Source organism: Salvelinus sp. IW2-2015, unplaced genomic scaffold (assembly GCF_002910315.2).
Source record: "Salvelinus sp. IW2-2015 unplaced genomic scaffold, ASM291031v2 Un_scaffold6147, whole genome shotgun sequence".
NCBI lineage: Eukaryota > Metazoa > Chordata > Actinopteri > Salmoniformes > Salmonidae > Salvelinus > Salvelinus sp. IW2-2015.
Window position 1 is genome coordinate 1715 of NW_019947411.1, and position 20700 is coordinate 22414.

At 45.6% G+C, this 20700-nt stretch overlaps 1 protein-coding gene across 1 annotated transcript; it reads right to left on the reverse strand.

The window, feature by feature from the left end:
- Positions 1 to 1373: 1373 nt before the first annotated feature.
- Positions 1374 to 20669, reverse strand: LOC112078733 (maestro heat-like repeat-containing protein family member 1; the record flags this gene model as incomplete). The annotated part of the gene is given in 30 exon segments (XM_024144872.2): positions 1374 to 1421; positions 6355 to 6469; positions 6609 to 6663; positions 6666 to 6746; positions 7155 to 7350; positions 7478 to 7643; positions 8121 to 8213; positions 8215 to 8273; positions 8351 to 8401; positions 8404 to 8450; positions 8453 to 8504; positions 8675 to 8787; positions 9221 to 9356; positions 9988 to 10092; positions 10186 to 10281; positions 12791 to 12935; positions 13251 to 13330; positions 13661 to 13783; positions 14347 to 14394; positions 14757 to 14783; positions 16705 to 16851; positions 17320 to 17442; positions 17899 to 18018; positions 18325 to 18432; positions 18853 to 18905; positions 19544 to 19685; positions 19866 to 19906; positions 20527 to 20553; positions 20556 to 20603; positions 20606 to 20669. Coding segments are annotated over 30 exon segments (2709 nt in total), but the record flags the coding sequence as incomplete, so codon positions are not given.
- Between the last annotated feature and the right edge of the window lie 31 nt (positions 20670 to 20700).

A 20700-nucleotide genomic window follows, 5' to 3' on the forward strand; every position in this document is an offset into this window, starting at 1 on the left:
GTAACTCTACAACAGTGGGCTCAGAGGGTGGTAACTCTTACCAACAGTGGGCTGCAAGCAGGGTGGTAAAACTCTACCAACAGTGGGCTGCAGCAGGGGTGGTAACTCTACAACAGTGGGCTGCAGCAGGGTGGGTAACCTCTACGCACACGTGGGACCGCAGCAGGGTGGTAACACTCTACCAACAGTGGGCTGCAGCAGGGTGGTAACTCCACCAACAGTGGGCTGCAGCAGGGTGGTAACTCTCCCAAACAGTGGGCTTGCAGCAAGGGTGGTAACTCTACCACAGTGGGCTGCAGCAGGGTGGTACTCTACCAACAGTGGCCGCAGCAAGGGTGGTAACTCTACCAACAGTGGGGCCGCAGCAGGGGTGGTATACTCTAGCCAACAGTGGGCCGCAAGCAGGGGTGGCTAACTCTACCAACAGTGGGCTGCAGCAGGGTGGTATACTCTACCAACAGTGGGCCGCAGACAGGGGTGGTAACTCTACCAACAGTGGGCCTGCAGCAGGGTGGTAACTCCTACCAACAGTGGGCTGCAGCAGGGTGGTAACTCTACAACAAAGTGTGGGCCCCAAGCAGGGTGGTAACTGCAACAGTGGCTGCAGCAGGGTGTAACATGACAACAGAGACGTGTGTCTCTGCTCTACCACACTCTCCAGGAAAAGGGTTTGATCTTCATGAAGATGAGACGACCAGCAGCTGACGTTACTTCTTGTCCAGAGGTAGAGGAGCACCTTGACATGGCCGCGACATGGCCTCTAGAGTGATGACGTTTCTTCCAGGGGTCATCCCTTCTCCTCCATCCCAGAGCTCATAGCAGGCCAGCAGCCCTTGGCAATATTTATTTAACCTATAAAATAGATGTTGTATAGGTTGCTGAATTACATAGAGATCCAATTTGCTCTTTGAAACATTGTTCCCCTCTGCTGCGGTCCTTGGTTTGGACCAAGAGGATATACTACAAGTAGGATTAACCGAGTTAGCCAGATAACTTGCCTAATATTCTGAAATAACTTATTTTATATAAACTTGAAATTGCATGGTCTAATTGAGACTCAACCAAAACACAAGTTCAGAATTTCTTAAATGAACCAGAAAATAAATTTATATATTTTTGAGTTGTTATAAAAGATATCTGGCTAACTCAATCTGCATCCTGCTCGTAGTATTTCCTAACCTAATCCCTCTGGTATCTCTTGAACATCTGTTAATACTTTTTGCCTGCGTAATATTGCCAGCATTGGAGGTAAGATTAAATCAGTTCATACCTTCTCAGGTGATTCCACAGCGATGTTCCCCAGCCCCCTGACGGCCAGGCATGCGGACGGCGTACAGGCAGGGGTCAAGATACGCTCCATATCATGCTTGTCATCAGGACTCCATCATCATCAGCTCTGTCCCACCACTGTGGTTCAGCAACTTAGTGTCCCACAACAGAATGGTTTAACAGAACACAGAAAAAAGTGGTTTCAGCAACTAGTGTTACCCACAGAGACAGAACACAGTGGTTCAGCAACTAGGTTACACACAGAGAGAACACAGTGGTTCAAAGCAACTAGTGTTTACCCACAGAGACAGAACACAGTGGTCAGCAACTAGTGTTACCACAGAAACAGAACAAGTGGTTCAGCAACTAGTGTTACACACAGAGAGACACAGTGGTTCAGCACTAGTGTTACCACAGAACAGACACAGTGGTTCAGCAATAGTGTTCACACAGAGAGAACACAGTGTTGCAACTAGTGTTACCCACAGAGACAGAACAAGTGGTTCAGCAACTAGTGTTACCACAGAGACAGAACACAGTGGTTCAGCAACTAGTGTTACCACAGAGAGAACACAAGTGGTTCAGCAACTAGTGTTACACAACAGAGAAGAACATAAGTGGTTTCAGCAACTAGTGTTACACAGAGAAGAACACGTGGTTCAGCAACTAGTGTTACCCACGAGACAGAACACAGTGTTCAGCACAGTGTTACAACACAGAGACAGAACACTAGCTGGTTTCAGCAACTAGTGTTACACACAGAGAGAACACAGTGGTTCAGCAACTAGTGTTACACAGCACAGTGGTTCAGCAACTAGTGTTACACACAGAGAAGAACACAGTGCGTTCAGCAACTAGTGTTACACACAGAGACGAACACAGTGGTTCAGCAACTAGTGTTACACACAGAGAGAACACAGTGGTTCAGCAACTAGTGTTACACACAGAACAGAACATAGTGGTTCAGCAACTCGTGTTACACACAGAAGACAGAACACACAGTGGTTCAGCAACTAGTGTTACACACAGAGAGAACACAAGTGGTTAGCAACTAGTGTTACACAGAGACAAGAACACAGTGGTTCAGCAACTAGTGTTACCACACAGAGACAGAACACAGTGGTTCAGCAACTAGTGTTACACACAGAGACCACAAAATGTTCAAGCAACTGTGTTACCACAGAGACAGAACACAGTGGTTCAGCAACTAGTGTTTACACACAGAGACAGAACACAGTTGGGTTCAGCAAACCTAGTGTGACACACAGAGACAGAACACCAGTGGTTCAGCAACTAGTGTTACACACAGAGAGAACACAAACAACGTGGTTCAGCAACTAGTGTTACACACAAGAGACAGAACACAGTGGTTCAGCAACTAGTGTTACACACAGAGACAGAAATCACAGTGGTTTCAGCAACTAGTGTTACCCACAGAGAGAACACAGTGGTTCAGCAACTAGTGTTACACACAGAGAGAGAACACAGTGGTTCAGCAACTAGTGTTACACACAGAGAGAGAACACAGTGGTTCAGCAACTAGTGCTTACACACAGAGAGAGAACACAGTGGTTCAGCAACTAGTGTTACACAACAGAGACGAGAACACAGTGGTTCAGCAACTAGTGTTACACACAGAGAGAACACAGTGGTTCAGCAACTAGTGTTACACACAGAGAGAGAACACAGTGGTTCAGCAACTAGTGTTACACACAGAGAAGAACAACAGTGGTTCAGCAACTAGTTGTTACACACAGAGACGAACACAGTGGTTCAGCAACTAGTGTTACACACAGAGACAGAACAACAGTGGTTCAGCAACTAGTGGTTACAACACAGAGACAGAACACAGTGGTTCAGCAACTAGTGTTACACACAGAGACGAACACAGTGGCTTCAGCAACTAGTGTTACACACAGAGACGAACAAGTGGTTCAGCAACTAGTGTTACACACAGAGACAGAACACAGTGGTTCAGCAACTAGTGTTACACACAGAGAGAGACATCGTGGTTCAGCAACTAGTGTTACCCACAGAGACAGAACATAGTGGTTCAGCAACTAGTGTTACACACGAGACAGAACACAGTGGTTCAGCAACTAGTGTTACACACAGAGACAGAACACAGTTGGTTCAGCAACTAGTGTTACACCACAGAGACAGAACAAGTGGTTCAGCAACTAGTGTTACAACACAGAGACAGAACAGTGGTTCAGCAACTAGTGTTGTTACACACAGAGACAGAACACAGTGGTTCAGCAACTAGTGTTACACACAGAGACAGAACACAGTGGTTCAGCAACTAGTGTTACACAACAGAGACAGAACACAGTGGTTCAGCAACTAGTGTTACACCACAGAGACAGAACACAGTGGTTCCAGCAACTAGTGTTACACACAGAGAGAACACGTGGTTCAGCAACTAGTGTTACACACAGAGACAGAACAAGTGGTTCAGCAACTAGTGTACACCACAGAGACAGCAACACAGTGGTTCAGCAACTAGTGTTACACACAGAGACAGAACAACAGTGGTTCAGCAACTAGTGTTACACACAGAGACAGAACATCAGTGGTTCAGCAACTAGTGTTACACACAGAGACAGAACACTGTGTTCAGCAACTAGTGTTACACACAGAGACAGAACACAGTGGTTCAGCAACTAGTGTTACACACAAGAGACAGAAACAGTGGTTCAGGCAAACTAGTGTTACACAGAGACGAACACAGTGTTCAGCAACTAGTTGTTACACACACGAGACAGAAACACAGTGGGTTCAGCAACTAGTGTTACACACAGAGAGAGAACACAGTGTGAGCAGTGTTCAGCAACTAAGTGTTACATTCACACAAAGAGGACAGACACAGTGGTTCAGCAACTAGTGTTACACAACAGAACAGAACATCAGTGGTTCAGCAACTAGTGTTACACAACAGACGACAGAACACAGTGGACTGTCAGCAACTAGAGTTAACACCAGAGACAGAACACAGTGGTTCAGTCAACTAGCGTTACACACAGAGAGAACACAGTGTGAAGCCATGGTTCAGTAACTTGCGTTACACACAGAGACAAGAACAGTGTGAAGCCGATACATTGAGACACTACATGTAGCAGACCTACAAAAGCCAATGTCGAAGTACTTTGACTCCTGGTGACAAACGGCAATTAAATGGTTTTCTAAGTATTATAATACTGTAAAGCCACTATGTCCAGTTTGACCATCTAACTCTGTCACACCTCTAAACCCCTAGAGTGGACGTGGGCAGCCCCTCTAACAACATGGTTTTTCCTACGACCCCCCCTACAAGCATCACAGGACTTGTCTGAAGACCGGTACAGCCGATCTGCCAACTTCTGTCTGTAGTGTACTGAAACAGTTTTGGGCTATACACACTAATACGACCCTCACAAACACGTAATTGCCAGTTGTTTTGCCCATGGGGGACGCCCACAACCCTCATACGACTAGTCTGAAGGTAGCCGTGCACCACTTTAAAAATACATGGAACTATATGGAGATCGTTTAGTGCTTAAACTAAGGGGTTAATTACATCAACACAATGTTAGCTTAGTAAGCAGAGTTGCAGTTCTTGACACAAACCAGTGTGCCTGGAACCTGCTGTACTACCATACCCTGTTCAAAGGCACTTCTATATTGTCTTGTCCATTCACCCCCTGAATAGCACACACACACAATCCATCTGAATTGTCTCAAGGCTTAAAAATCCTTCTTTAACCTGTCTCCTCCCCCAGACCTTTCTGTCCAACATGAACTTCACTAGCTAGCTAGCTKAGCTCATCGCTAGCTTGGTTTACTAGCTAGTTACAGTAGCTTGGCAAAACATGGTTGGCAAATTGGCAACATTTTGGCTAGCTAGCTAAATTGTACAGCCAGCATTTTGTCTATATCAATTATGTTACAATTTCCAAACGTTTGGCAAAACAACATTTATGAAACCATGATGTATGACAGGGTTGGATGTTGCATGGAATTTCTATTACATTTGAATTGCTTTGTGTATCAGCAAAGTTGATGTCACTTGCATCTGCAACAGAAATTGCATCCAAATTGCTTGGTGTGACACAGGATTTATATGTTTGCAGATGTGAAGGTTCTGGATAGGAATAATCAGTGTGGTGGTGGACATTCTACCATATTGCTTCCTTCTTACAGACCTACAACAGTGGGCCCTGGGCTTGGCTCACCTTACAGACCTACAACAGTGGGCCCTGGGCTTGGCTCACCTTACAGACTACAAAGTGGGGCTTGGCCTTTGCTCACCTTAAAGACCTACAACAGTGGGCCCTGGGCTGCTTAAGACACAAGGCCTCTTTTCACTTCACCTAGTGGGACGGCGGTCACCTACGACACGAACAGTGGGCCTGGGCTTGGCTCACCTTACAGACCTACAACAGTGGGCCCTGGCTTGCTTCCCTTACAGACCTAAACAGTTGGGCCTGGCTTGGCTGCACCTTACAGACTACAAGTGGGCCCTGGGTTGGCTCACCTCTACAGACCTAAACAACAGTGGGCCCTGGGCTTGGCTCACCTTACATTACCTACACGTGGGCCTGGGCTTGGCTCACCTTACAGACCAACAACATGGGCCCTGGGCTTGGCTTCCCTTTACAGACCTACAACAGTGGGCCCTGGGTTGGTCTCACCTTCAGACCTACCAGTGGCCTGGCTCGGCCACCTTAAGACGCTACAACAGTGGCCCTGGCTCGGCTCACCTTACAGACCTACAACAGTGGGCCCTGGGCTCGGCTCACCTTACAGACCTACAAAGTGGGCCCTGGGCTCGGCTCACCTTACAAGACTCAACAGTGGGCCCTGGGCTCGTCACTATACAGACCTACAACAGTGGCCCTGGGCTCGGCTCACTACGTCTACAAAGTGGGCCCTGGCTCGGCTCATTACAGACTACAACAGTGGGCCCTGGGCTCGGCTACTACAGCTACAAAGTGGGCCTGGCTGTCAATGACAAACCAGTGGCTGATCCTCACTCAACTAAACAGTGGGCCCTGGGCTCGGCTCACCTTACAGACCTACAACAGTGGCGCCCTGGGCTTGGCTCACCTCAGAGAAGAAGGCTGTGATAGTGACCCTCTGACACTCGTAGATGTTGTTGAGACAGGGGCACAGACACTCCACTATGGCCGGGAGACGAGGGCCTGCGTGCCTGGCCATGGCCCTGAAAACAACACACCTCACACTAACTGGTAAGCACCATAGGGTAGCTATACTGTACATATAATGAAGAAAGAGTTAGAGCTGAGGTTAGGGTTGAACCAGGATGTGGACATGAAGCCAGGGTTAGGGTCAGGGTGTACCTGGCGAGGAGGGTGACCCCGGTGATGTGCTGCTGGGGGTCCTTCATCTTGTCCGCAGGCCCCCCTGGTCCAGGGGTTTCACTACATCGTCCAGCTGGGCCCGGGCCAGGAGGATCCGCAGTGCCTCCACCGCTACCCTGCAGACCCAGGACACAACAGACAAAGGAGTTAAACCTTCAATTCAAATAACTAGATTGAAGTTCTTCAGAGGAACATTTCACATCGTATGGTAACTATGATCAGTGAAACAGATACGGTCATTACTCTTTTTGATTACCTGTACTGATAACTTCATATATTATGTTCACCAGTACTTAGTGTATATTTACGTTTTATATGTTTGGATGATCTCCGTATCACATTCTTCTGGGAGGTATATTGGGGGGGGGGGGTTCATGTGGACCCTGTAGGACCTAACCTCTAGTTTTTTCTAACACTGGCTCTCCCAGATATCTAATGGGGTGTCCCTGCACTCCACCCCGTGTGTCTTATGATGGTAAACAGTATAGTGCTAGCTAGCGCATGTCGGCTTCATAATCCCACTCGCACAATCGTCGAAGCCGGCGGCCAGTTTGGTGGGGCTCTTCCTGTTTGTTCCGGAGCTGTTGATGTCTTTGGGTAGTGTGASCCCCACGCTGGAGCCCAGGCGGACCAGCAGGGAGCTGAAGAGCTGGGGGAACAGGGACACCACCGCCTCATGGCTCTGGCCGTTCAGCATCATCTCCTTCAGGGCACAGGTCATCTGACACAATAGAACAGCATAGAAAATGATTGCTCAGACTTGTACATTTGACACAAATAAACCTAGCAACCCACCATTACCCAGACATCTACAGTCTCATCATAGCACTCTACAACCTGCTACTCACAGCTAGAGGGTGACTGGTGGCCACCTTGGTGAGGCCTCCTCTCATCATGGACTCCTTCTTGTCCACGTAGGGCACCATGACGTTGAGCTTCTCCATCAGCATCTCCATGATCTGAGAGGCCAGTTTACTGTCTGCCCCCAAGGCAATCCACATCTCACAGCTCCAACTGGGGATCACACAGGGAGAAGTGACCGTGAGGGGTAGCGCTCACAAAGAATGGGAGGCAGTGAAACCATTTCCTCTGCTACTACACACAGGGTTGCAAAATGTCTAACTTTCCCCAAATTCCTCAGTTCTCCAGAAATACTGGTTGGAAGATTCATGGAGTCTCACTAGTGTGTGTGAGAGCGAGAGAGCGAGAGAATTAACATGTCAAATGAAGCAGGGAGAACGGGAGTTGACTTTTGGAAAGGAGAAGGACAGGAGGAGAGAGCTGTCACTTGTCAAATGGAGAAACAAAGACGGAGAGGGATCTTCTTTGTTGAACAGAGGGGAGATAGAAGACGAAGAGAGAGAGATGGTTCTCACCTGTCGAAGGGCAGGGGGTGGGAGATGGAGGGAGGAGGAAGAGAGAGATGGTTCTCACCTGTCGAAGGGCAGGGGGTGGGAGATGGAGAGGAGAGGAAGAGAGAATGGTTCTCACCTGTCGAAGGGCAGGGGGTAGGAGATGAGTGTGTTGATGACAGTCTGGAGGTGCTGTGTAGCCAGGATGAGGATGGACTGGGCCACAGACACCTACCTGCTCCTCACTGATCATCTGCAGACGGCTGTGAAGCACCTCCAGCATCTCTGATACCTGACACACACAGCTCATTTAGAGGGGGTGAATGTGTTTGTGAGAGAGTGTGCGAGTCAGTGAGTGTGCGAGTGTACCAGGTCTTGTAGTCCCGCTCCTCTGTTCTTCAGCAGAGGTGTTGAGTAGAACAACTGGAGGCTCTGGAGCAGTTAGACTGGGAGTCCACCAGCCCCTCAACAACATGAAGATCAGAGTGTTGAGCTGCTGCTGGGGCAGACGCTTACTGATGATCTACACAGACGAGGGGAAACAGACAGACAAAATAAAGACAGACACATTATGAAAGTAGGCTGCAAAATTCCAGTAACTTTCCCAAATTCCCAGGTTTCCAGAAAGAGCTGACCAGAATTTGGTGAAATAATGCTGACTGTATTCTCCTATCTGTTAACAGAGGCCCTCACCTTGGCCAGCTCGGAGCAGGTCTTGTAGAGGACAGAGTGGTCTGGGTTGTCCATGCTCTCCCTCAGTGTGATCAGTCTCTCCACCGAGTCGTCTTTATAGTCCAGAGAGAAGCCTAACGCAGGCAGGGAGGACAATGAGACCAGCTCCACACTGCGCTCTCACTCCCAGCAGAATGCCACACAAACACAGAGGTGCTTCCCAAACGGCAGCCCATTCCATATAGTCAACTCCTTTTGACCAGAGCCTTATTTAGGGAATAGGGTGCCATTTGGAATGGAACCAGAGTTTCCCATATTAAAAGGTTCTACAAATGGCTGTATTGTCTGGAGTACCGCTGGGAGTTAAGCTGGTCGCTGGGAGTGTAACGCTTGGTCCTGGGTGGAGTAAGCTGGTCGCTGGGGGAGTTAAGCTGGTCGCTGGGGGAGTTAAGCTGGTCGCTGGGGGAGTTAAGCTGGTCGCCAGAGAATAGGAAACTATACAAGACGAGGCGTATTGAATCAGAGACAGTGTGTGTGTGTGTGTAGTGGTGTGTGTGTGTGTGTTACCTTCGTAGCGTAGCTGGATGTAGAGCAGGGTGTAGATGCAGTCGATGGCTGCCCTGCGGACCAGGGGGTTGGGGTCGGTGCATCGGGGGGCCAGACGGCCCAGGAGAGAACCCAGGTTGTGGAAGGTTACCATGTTCTACAGAGACAGAACACCCAGATTAAGGCTATGGGTTGGTTCCACGTTTAAAGGGATCCTTCAGGATTTTGGCAATGACGCCTTGCATCTACTTCCCCCACTTGTGGATACCATTTTTATGACTCTGTATCCAGTATTAAGGAAATTAGAGGTCGTTTCGTAAGCCAATGCTAACTGGCGTTAGCACAATGACGAAGTATAATGGTATCTACAAGGATGCTAGCAGATACCCATAGACTTCTAKCTCAGTTCACCTGTTCATCTGAGTCTGGGAAAGTAGATAAAGGGCCTCATTGCCAAAATCCCCAAGTATCCCTTTAACAATAAAGAAGCACTTTTATCAACTTCTACTGTTCTCCAGCAGTTCTGGAGGATTTATTTCCATGTCCTTCAGTATGTTGTGGTCCTGGTACCACAAGCCCCATGTTCCTACCAAATGAGCCTTTAGAACCACTGCAAACAAAGGTTCAGTAGTGTATCTTATGAGCTGACATTATGGCATCTCTTTTGAAGAACACAAACACAGCTATATTTGCTGTTAGTGTATGGTCTACAGAACTCAAGGACTTCAGCTAGTAAGGTCCAAATATTACCTGAGAAAGAAGGGTTTGCAGATGTTTTTCTGACTCACTTTGACGTGGAGGTTGTTGAAGTAGAACTGTAGGACGTGAGCGGTGGTGTTCATCGCCCTCTCCCTCTCATGACCCTGACCAGAACTCAACCACTCCTCAATGTGCTGCGGACRACCAAAGACACGGTCAAGGTTGAGCTAAAGATCAACGTATAAATAAGTCAACATTTAAGCGTATACTTCTTATCACCAACTTACCTTGAATACACTCTGGAGTCCGTCTGGACTCAGGTCTCTTGACAGAATATTCCTCAACAACTCCTGAAGAGCATCGAAGGTGTCTTTGTATAACGCCTGTGGGAAAAGCAGTAGATACAAGCTTTACCATCTCCACTTTCAGGGTATCTGCTGGTTCCATGAAGTTGAATTTAAGACTGTTCCCAAGTATTCCCACGCATTATAGAGAGACACGTGACCGTACACAAATGTAAGCAAGGTTTGAAATTATTCTGTTTTAGTCAAACATATCTGTTTGGGCTTCTTGTGGTCAATTTGTAGTCTACAAATTATTAGTCATTATGTTCCATCCACTCAATATTTTTATTTTATTTTTTATTTTAATTAGCCTGCGTCTGAATCTAGTTGATGATTCCTGGGCTGCTAGGMTATAGATGGCTGAAGCATGGGGTTRCYCATCTGCATTTGTTTAGGCTGCCCCAATGGGCTARTCATTAGCTAGATCACAAGCTAAGTGTCCAGAACTCMGGCTTCGATACCTATACCTGCTACAATGATACTTAATAACATCACCATACCACTGTGAAAAAATCCTTAAAGTCAAAAATACAGCACAGTAAGTGTATAAACATGCGGTCAACTCTCCACCTGGAGAACTAGGTCACTGGGTGTGCAGGCGTTTGATTCAGCACTGCTCAAACACACCGGAGTCAGATTAACAAGGTCCTGTTGAGCAGCTGATTTRTAGAATCTGACGTGTTAGACTGGGGCTGGAACAAAAGTCWACACACCCAGTAGGTCTCCTGGAGGTATTATCCAATAATAATGATGGGATAAGACTAGAACATTAGCCTACAACCAAAAAGTCTAATAAAATAACTCATTCAGTGAATCCAGGATCAAATGGCTGTACTTTRAAGCAAGGTAGCTAAGAGGGAGGGCTCTAAGACTGACTTGATCCAGTGCCAGTGCAAAGACAGACATTATTATAGACATTTCATCTAACATGTTCAGGGAATGCATGATAGTTATTCTGATGTGCGATAACAAAATAGGATCCAGAATAAATCCGATTTTTTTTATTTGCCTGCATGTTTGTGTATATTGGCCTAGGCTATATGCTACATAATGATACAAATAAATATAATGTATTGTCACATACACCAGATAGGTGCAGTGAAATGTGTTGTTTTAAAGGGTCAGCCATAGTAGTGCAGCACMCCTGGAGCTAATTAAGGTTGAGGTGCCTTGCTCAGATTTTTCMCCTTGTCGAGTCGGGTATTGAAACCAGCAACCTTTCGGTTACAGGCCCAACGCTCTAACCGCTAGGCTACCTGCYGCCCGAGGAAGTGGGAACTCAAAACACATTAACTAGAGTGCTAACTCTAAATATGATATTGTTGCTAGATAGCAATACAATTGATCTAACAGTAAATGTAACATCCTACAAAAACGTTCCATTGTATTCACCCCAAATGGTACGCTCCTCTCCGTTCCACTGGCTCATCATCCGTTTGTAATGTGGTGTCATTTCCTCTATCTTGACAGAAATTATTTTTTACAGTATACACAAAGCTGAGACTCTACTCTTAACAGTAGTTGTTTTAAAACAACTACGTCTTTCCCACAATTACATTTCTAAAATATTGCTCAACTGTCAGACTGCATCTCTCCCTTCACTCCGTGTGTAAAGGGGGGAGAAGGAGCGAGAGCCAGCAGCGAAACAGGGACAGGGCAGATACTTTCATTTCAGGAAGCAGATTAATGCACAARAATGTTTTTACAACCAAAACAATCTGCAGGAACATTGTGTAGCCTAATCACCAACATAAGCAACATTTCTTAGGTAAGAAGGACAATGTCGGTTTCTCATCCCAGATCGGGTTGTTGTCTATCTGATTGTATAGGCTACCTTCCCTCTCCTCTGGCAACGGCCCGACACACACACACACACACCATCTTGAAAGTGCGGTTCGATTGTTATTTAATACTGCCGTTTTGATAAAGTAGCAACAATTACGCAGAAGCACAATGTAAAACAGTGTAGTCATCTCCGTCACATTCTTTAAGAAATGTTTTAACTTATTAAGGCCTTTAAATCAGATAAATGAATTTAAGATATGTTTTAAGGACCCGCAAACACCCCGTTTCATACTTTCACAAAATGAGTGTGAAGGAACAAAGTGCAGGTTTATGTTTTTGCTGAGATGACTGCGTGTCTACACACAGAGAGAAGGGCTGTGCATACAGTGTATGTATACTTGAGGTTGTTCATGTGTGTCCTAAAGTTGAACATAACTAAGGTTTCTCTATAACAGGATACATAATAAATCACTTCCTGCTTTAGTCACATGGTTTGTGACTCACCCTATGCCAATCCACTGACTTTGAAATGTCCATGATGCATTGGTTTGATTGCACTTAGGTCAACATCAATTAGATTGAATCGAGAACAAACTTTTCAATATGGATTGGTTGATTTGTATGAATAATAGTTCATGTACCTACACGTAGAGTAATTCTCATTTTGCGCCCCCTCCAGGTTTGTGCACCTGTTGACTACAGCAACCCAGTGACGGGGAAAAATCACAACGAGGTATTGAGATGCTACAGCGTCATCTCTCACCTCTCTCTGTTGGGGCTCCAGCACCTCCTCGTCTTTTCCCCTGTCCTTGTCCGGAGTGTTCACCGGGGGAAGGCCGTACACACCGTTCAGACACGTCCGCAGCATATCAAAGTTCTCATTCTCCGTCAGTGCCGGCTCCAGGTTACTGGGGTCAACCTGGGGTCAAGGATCAATGATGTCACTCAGTAGAGGCTAGGGTTGCAAAAACTACCCAGGTTTTCCAGACATSCTGGTTGGAAGATTCCTGGAATCAGGAGGGAAGGAATATCTARAATCTTCCAAMCAGGATKTCTGGAATACCTGGGAATTTGGAGAAAGTTCCCTGATTTTTGCAACCCGAGAGGAAGATGAAACACCTGGTACTGACAAGCTCCTGACAGGCTGACAGTCTATGGCTGACATCTCTGGGCTCTGTTCTAATATGCAACCCACTAGCACACCTCTGGGCATTAAAGGATACATGAGGTTGGCACACGTGGTCATCACAAGGTGGCGAACCGGAGTCCGCATGGCATCCGTGGGTTCTGCCTTGATAAAATCCTTCAATAAAAGGAAGATATTGAGATGGGTCAACACAATCAGAACCAATTGACTGTAGCAGCCCTTATATCATAAAACCTTTCTAACAGCTGCCTAAGACATAACAGCTGTCATAGGCAGTCATAAACAATGTGATCTAAATCCAGTAACATTTAACTAACAATGTTTTACAGTTGGTGTGATCTAAATCCAGTAACATTTAACTAAATGTTTTACAGTTGGTGTGATCTAAATCCAGTAACATTTAATGTAACCCTCCATCATAAGGGCTACATAACACTGTTCTAACAACGACATAACAGAATACATAAACATGACATAAACACTGACCATCATGACTGCCATGAGTTCCTGCTTGCGGACGAACATGTAGCCCTGATTACGTACGACGGTGCTGATGGCCTTGGCTATGAGCCCCACACTCTGAATCAGACTCAGCTTCATGGTCAGGTCCTGATGGGGGGGGAATACAGCGTACACACACACACACCGATAGACACACACATATGCACAGAGACAGGGAGACGGACACAAACAGAGACAAACACACAGCCTCAGACTGTGTTCATGGCGATAGCAGTCCGAGGTTTAGTTTGTTGGCATCATTGTGAGCAAGACGACCACATATTAGTTGTATAGTGCAGCCCTCATACACAGACAGTCACTGACCCTATGATTCTGAAGTTCCSTRTGCCATCCATAACACATCTAGAGATAGCTGGAGAGCCTAGAGCAGGACCAAGGATTTCAACCMTAGTGATTTTTTGATTTAGTTGAAAATGTTAGGGGTCGATAATTATTATTATTTTTAACTTGATAAGAGCATCTCATCAATAGAATGGTTTCAGAAAATGGCATAAGAAACAACAGCTTATGGTTGGGTAAGTCACACATTCTACTGAAGATGAAKTTGACTACTTTTCAGTTGGCTTAAAAATCAATGTGCAGATACAGGTCAATATGAATTMAACAATCAAAAAGTACAGGGTGTATTTTTAAAGAATGATCATCCATGCCTTGATTTGGAGACTGTAAATGTCAGACAGAAATGTAAGCTTTGCGATCTGGAAGGGGAAAAAGAATTTGAACATCAAATTCCACCATATGATTTGGCATCACAACCTAAGAGCTGGTGTGTGTCTTCGATCAAAAAGGGGAGGAGGAAACCACAAGGCCCTAGAAACACCATAGTGTCATACCGTGTTAGTAGGACATGGAGGGCATTCAAAAGCACTAAACGTTCTGAACTTCTGAAACAGAGGCAAACAAATACACCGCCTCCCATTATAACTACATGTGGTGCTGAGCCATTTACTTCTAAAAGTTCAGAAAGTTGAAGCAGCAGCGTTCTAGAGAGAAGAGATTGKTAGAGGAGTTTTAGTGAGAGACAGAGAGAGGATCCTTCATTAGGGTCCAGTCACGGTACCTTGGTCTCTATTTTAATTCCCAGAACCTGCACAACATAAAAGCAACAAGGAGTTTAATCCACAAGTGTACGCTACTAGACGAGAATATATCCTTTCCCCCTAAAGAGAAGAGAATATGCTCTTTCCCCTCATTAAGAAAAAGKKATCAGACTACAGAARGCCMTTACCATGAAAGTGTTCCCCGTTTAGATGGTTAACCATGGTAAGGGACAGCGGTACATTAAATGTCTCACASATACAGATGAACTCAACCTCTATTTCCACATTGCAGTAAAAAGGTTAGCAAATGTTACAGTGCTAGCCAACTAGCCGTAGCCAATTAAATGAGCCCTGTGTGGAACCCAAACGACTCGATGGATATAGACTCGGCTTCTTAACATTAAACACCTTGTGTGTGTGTGTGTGTCCAATCACCCACCCTAACCACGGACATAAAATCCCATGATCCAATTCAAGTGGACATCTGGAGGTGATAGTGTACATTGGCAGCGGCTCCTCCCTGAAGGCTGCAGTTTAACGGGACTCATTTAACCAAGACAACTATGGAGGCTAGTTCAGACAGTCATTGTGATGCTAAGCATATGGCCGGCAGCTACAGGAGAAGAACCCCTGAGGACATAAACCAGGTTCATCTGTAGCCATGGAGAGACAGAGAGCTCCTGAATGATACGAGTGAGACATTTGAAACACTACAACGTAGCGGGACTTCTCCAACTGGTTGATATAATCACACATCCCTTTCACTGTGGTTTGTGCTGTGTGGTTTTATGTACCTTTCAAATGCCTCAAATTATGACCCATCGTTGGTTTTAACCATATAACCACCAGTATGTAATTGTGAGCAGTGAGCCTAACCGACTGTGTACATCCCAAATTCACTATATAGTGCACTATGTAGGGAATAGGGTTCCATTTGGGATGGATCCTGTCTGACCAGCATGTCTTTTTAACTCCAGACTCAGTCTTATCACAACTTCTTCTCTGTGAGGTCACTCAGTACCATGCCAACCCACGCATGCTCACAGAACTTCTCTGTGAGGTCACTCCGTACCATGCCAACCCACGCATGCTCACAGAACTTCTCTGTGAGGTCACTCCGTACCATGCCAACCCACGCATGCTCACAGAACTTCTTCTCTGTGAGGTCACTCCGTACCATGCCAACCCACGCATGMTCACAGAACTTCTTCTCTGTGAGGTCACTCCGTACCATGCCAACCCAAGCATGTTCACAGAACTTCTCTGCGAGGTCACTCAGTACCATGCCAACCCAAGCATGCTCACTGGGCCAACGGAGAACAGTAAAAATAGAGTTTCAGGAATAATGTGAAACTGCAGCTATTCTGACTACGCTAGCTAACGCTGCCATTGAGGAAAGGGAAAACACAGTGCTATGTGGTGATCAGCGACGGGTATCGCTCAGTGATTATTTTCTCTCTCTGCAATGRGGGGATAAATGGATGGTTGGAGATGGGAGTGGGGTTTAATTTGACTGGCTGCACCTCTTTATAGGACATGTGGGGGTATTTAACAGGTCGGTCCCTGGCAGCCTCTGTACTCYAACAGTATGGGCAGCCAAATGTAACACCCTAACTAACTCTCTTCGGTCTTTATGCTGATGAAGGCYTGGGCCTGTAGKGTCTGAGTAGGAGTGCTGATCTACGATCAGATCCTCCCCCTCTTATTCATTATGATWTAAAAGATAAAACTGATCCAAATCAGCACTCCAACTCTGAGACGCTTTGTGACTATGTGCCCTGAAGGCCAAAACGGGTCCATTGAGACAACATCTAAAGAACTATTTAAATTTGAGAGATGCTGGCTGTCTGTTTCATCCAGGCCTTCCTGACAGAGATTCACTCTTGGGTCGAAACTTTGTGGACTAGCTTTATTAAAGGGATGTGGTGGAGCAATCATGTGAGTGTCTCCCAAGCCCTAGCTCCTTACCTTGGTGTTGAAGTGCTTACTGATGCTGCGGAGGATGTCTGAGTCGATGCGGGACAGGATCTGGTCCTCTGGGGCGTGGAGCGCTACGTAACCGTAACACAGGATCAGCGTGCTCTTCATCTTCTCTACATCCAAGTCATTCTTGTCCTGTGGAGGAGGAGGTAGAGATGGGAGGATTACAGTGTAGGGGCTGGTTTCCCAGACACAGATTGAGCCTAGTAGTGGACTAAAAAGCTATTTCAAATGTGGAATGAATGTCAACTTTATAAAAACCTTCAAATATAGAAATTAGGCTAATTAAAATCAGTTTATCAATACCCGTACACGTTTCCTTTARAAATACKTTAGCAGGGCTTGATCGAGCTYGTCTGGTGAAATGGAACCAATGGAATAGTCCCAAAAGTGCAAACCGTGCCRACTGTACCTGGCACTCCAGGCAGGCTCAATCAAATGCTCAAAGTAGTAGAAAGAAAAACAAACWCCATAAAATCTTCAATCTGAATGTGTTAAATTGCTGACTGTACGGTGTAGAGAGAACCTCCCAGGYAGGCAGACATTGCCARGTTTGTGTTTATCYGCCTACGRTGAAAATAAAAACACKAATAGCATACTAACTTTGAGCAGGCTGAATATTCCTGAGGCTTTCTTGAAGGCGTCAGATTTCCCRAAGTCRTCCAGTTTGGCCAGAGTGGCATCGAGATGACTGCTTGCACACAGCCCGATCCCCATGGCGACACCCTGGGAAACCCATTACCCCAAACACACCCTATTAGCACAGTTTAATGGACGCTTCAGCCTCCAATGACCAAACAGTACATCTGGATTATCATTAACACCGGCATTACAATTTGACTACCACTCTCTATTAGGCCTAAAGACTGTAAAAACACCACAACTCCTAATCATCTGGGTAAAATACAACGGAAATGAGCGGAAACTTAACACCAGACACAAATTACAGCTTAGGAAGGCAGACGTGACCTCCCTTTGAAAATAAGCAAAGGCTTAAGAGTACTTGTCACAAGACTGTCTTAACTGGGCAATTGAGCTGCACAAAGAAACCCTGTTCTGCCCGGTGACGCTCTGCCCTGCCTTACGCAGACAATTACATCACGGGTCACATTTGATGATAAATAAAAGCAAATGCTATCAAGAGGATCATGGCCTGACTCAAACGGGGACTAAGAGGTTTACCGCTCTCTCGATGGCGTCGTTGTGTCGTGCACTGATCAGTATCTCCTGTAGCTGCTTCTGGACCACSTCCTTATTGGAACACTGCTGCAGAGTCACACCAACGCACCTGTAGAGGAAACTCTGGAAAGAGCCATGAAGCCAAGATGACAAACCTTGATAGTTTCTATTAGATATTCTTTTACTAAGATTTTGCTGAGGCTTATGGAGGTTCTACCAACCTGGATACTTTGTAGAATATATTGTTTTAATAAGATTTTGTTAAAGCTTATCAGGTTCAGAAGAGTTCCTTGAGGTTCTTTTAATGGTTAGGGCTAGGAGTTTTCCCTGAACTCTAAGTGGAGACCAGAGAACTCCCTGGTCAGGTCATGAAGAACTCTTGGCCCTACTCATGGTTGAAGAGAGGTTAGGATGAGGTTGTTCACTAACCTTCTCTTCCAGGGACTGGTTATAGGTGGACAGGTAACGTGTGGCCTCTATAGCCAGCTGACAGCTCCACTTGTCATCAGCTATGGCCACCAGGGACTTGGCTAGGAACTGTACATGACCAAACAAAACCACACAGTCATGTGACCACATCATAATGCTGTATATCAAATCCCTTTGTGACTGAAACAGAAAACATTTCTCATCCAACACTGTGTGTCAGACACTGTATGTATCCCAAAAGGAACCCTATTCCCTATGTAGTGCCATACTGTTGACCCTGGTCAAAAGTGTATTAGTGCATTATAAAATGAATAAGATCTCATTTGGGACAAAACGTGTTCTACATATTGACTGTTATTGAGTGTTGTGGGGACAGACAAAGMGGATGTTAGATAAAGATCACCATAGTGACTTATTGACAGTGTTGTGGGGACAGACAAAGAGGATGTTAAATAAAGATCACCATAGTGACTTATTGACAGTTTTGTGGGCACAGACAAAGAGGATGTTAGATAAAGACGGGCATACCTGTAATAGACTCTCTTCCCATTTCTTGTTGTCTAGTGTTTCTGGGGTAGACTCTGTAAAGAAGAATAGACCATACTACTCAGACCTCGCTCGCCGCACTTCCTCCCAGACAAAAATAAATACATTTTAAAAAAGAGAGCAGCAGAATATTCTGTGCACGTTCCAAAACCAACCAAAGAGCTAAAATGATTTAAGATCAGTTTTAATACCCTATGCKCTACTTCAATCCAAGCTATGTATTTTATGATGGAAATATGAAAATGGCCCACAGCAACAAAAAAAAGAAGTTATATCTCCAAAAAAAAATATATATATAGCCAATAAAATATTGTCTTTAAAATTGTGAATCACTTATAACGTCCCTTAACTGCAGCTGTTGTGGTAGAAGCATGCGTGTTTATTGATGTCAGTCTCAGTAGAATACATGGAGGAAAAAMTATTTTCAACCACTGACATTAAAATGAGGTTCAAACAGCCTCCTAAGCTGTCAATACTGCAGCAGCAATAAAAGCCCCCAGAGTTATTTCTGCTTTGGAGAGAGAGAAATGAGCCCCAAATGGCACCCTATTCAGTGCACTACTTTTGACCAGGGCCCATAGGCACTACATAGGGAATAGGGTGCCATTTGACAAATAGACATTGCTCACTACAGGTTATAAGACTCTGGGGTCATTGAGTTGAGTTCCTTTACCTTCCAGGTAGCTGAGGAGAGCAGGGATCTCCTTCTCCCAGAGAGTCTCAGCGTTGGGGTGGATATTAGGACTTATAACGTTCAGTAGAGACAAAGACGGTGCACCATGGCCACGACTCCGGAACGGGAACGAACCATTCACCTGAGACACACACACACACACCCCGACTTACAGGTAAGACAAAGACATAGCCTAGCTATTACTGGAGACACTGATCATAGTTCATGAGGGTTTAAATCAAGTTCCAGTTTTATAACACCACAGTCGGCAACTGAAAATCCATGAGCATTCAAGTGGCATGTCATTAGGTTTCATACTCACCAAGAGCCGCACCATCAGTATATGTGTGAGAGGGAAGATTACTGAATTAGAAAAGAGAAACAGATGAGAATAAACAAGGTTGATAGCAGACTAAGCATTATAATGAATGACTGAATGAATTACTGGCCAGGCTCTACTTCTCCCCCAAAGAGTTCAGCTTAATGATTGAAACAATGACCTTACAGTTCAGGACCCAGGCGATGCTAGTGTTTATTTAGTGATAAATGTGGCTTCTCATTCAGCTAATCAGAACCAGACACTCTGGTCTGTCTGGCCTCTAAGAACCGACCAACGGCCCTTTAATGAGAACAAAATGGCTGTATAAATACAGTTTCAACGAAGAAAAAATAAAAAATAATCCCAAGAAGTGCTGACGAGGAGGTGGGCCGGGCTGCGACATCTCGTTTACATTAAAGGGCTGTGTGCCGAATCCCAATACGAAACGCCAGACTGACTCGGTGAGTGGAAAAGGGAGGGAGGAAAAGACTTCATCTCATTGGTCAGATCACCCCGGCTCATGTGATGACATAATGGTTGTTAATATGAATGTAATGTACTGTGTATGAATCTACTGTAAATGTCTACCAGGGAGGATGGGATAGAAAAAATACATTTCTGTTGCACATCGTAAATGGAGCTCCTTCTTCTAAAAGACACCTACCTTGCTCGTTGAAGTCGATGTTGAAGTTGGCTCCTGGGAGGCTCTCTTCTTGGTTCCCAGCAGCGTGAGGCTCTTACGAGCGGTGTGGTGGCGTTGGAGTACTGACCTGGGGTCAGGTAGTACAGCAGCATGGGCCACAGGACCTGAAGAGACAGACAGAGGATCACTGTTAGG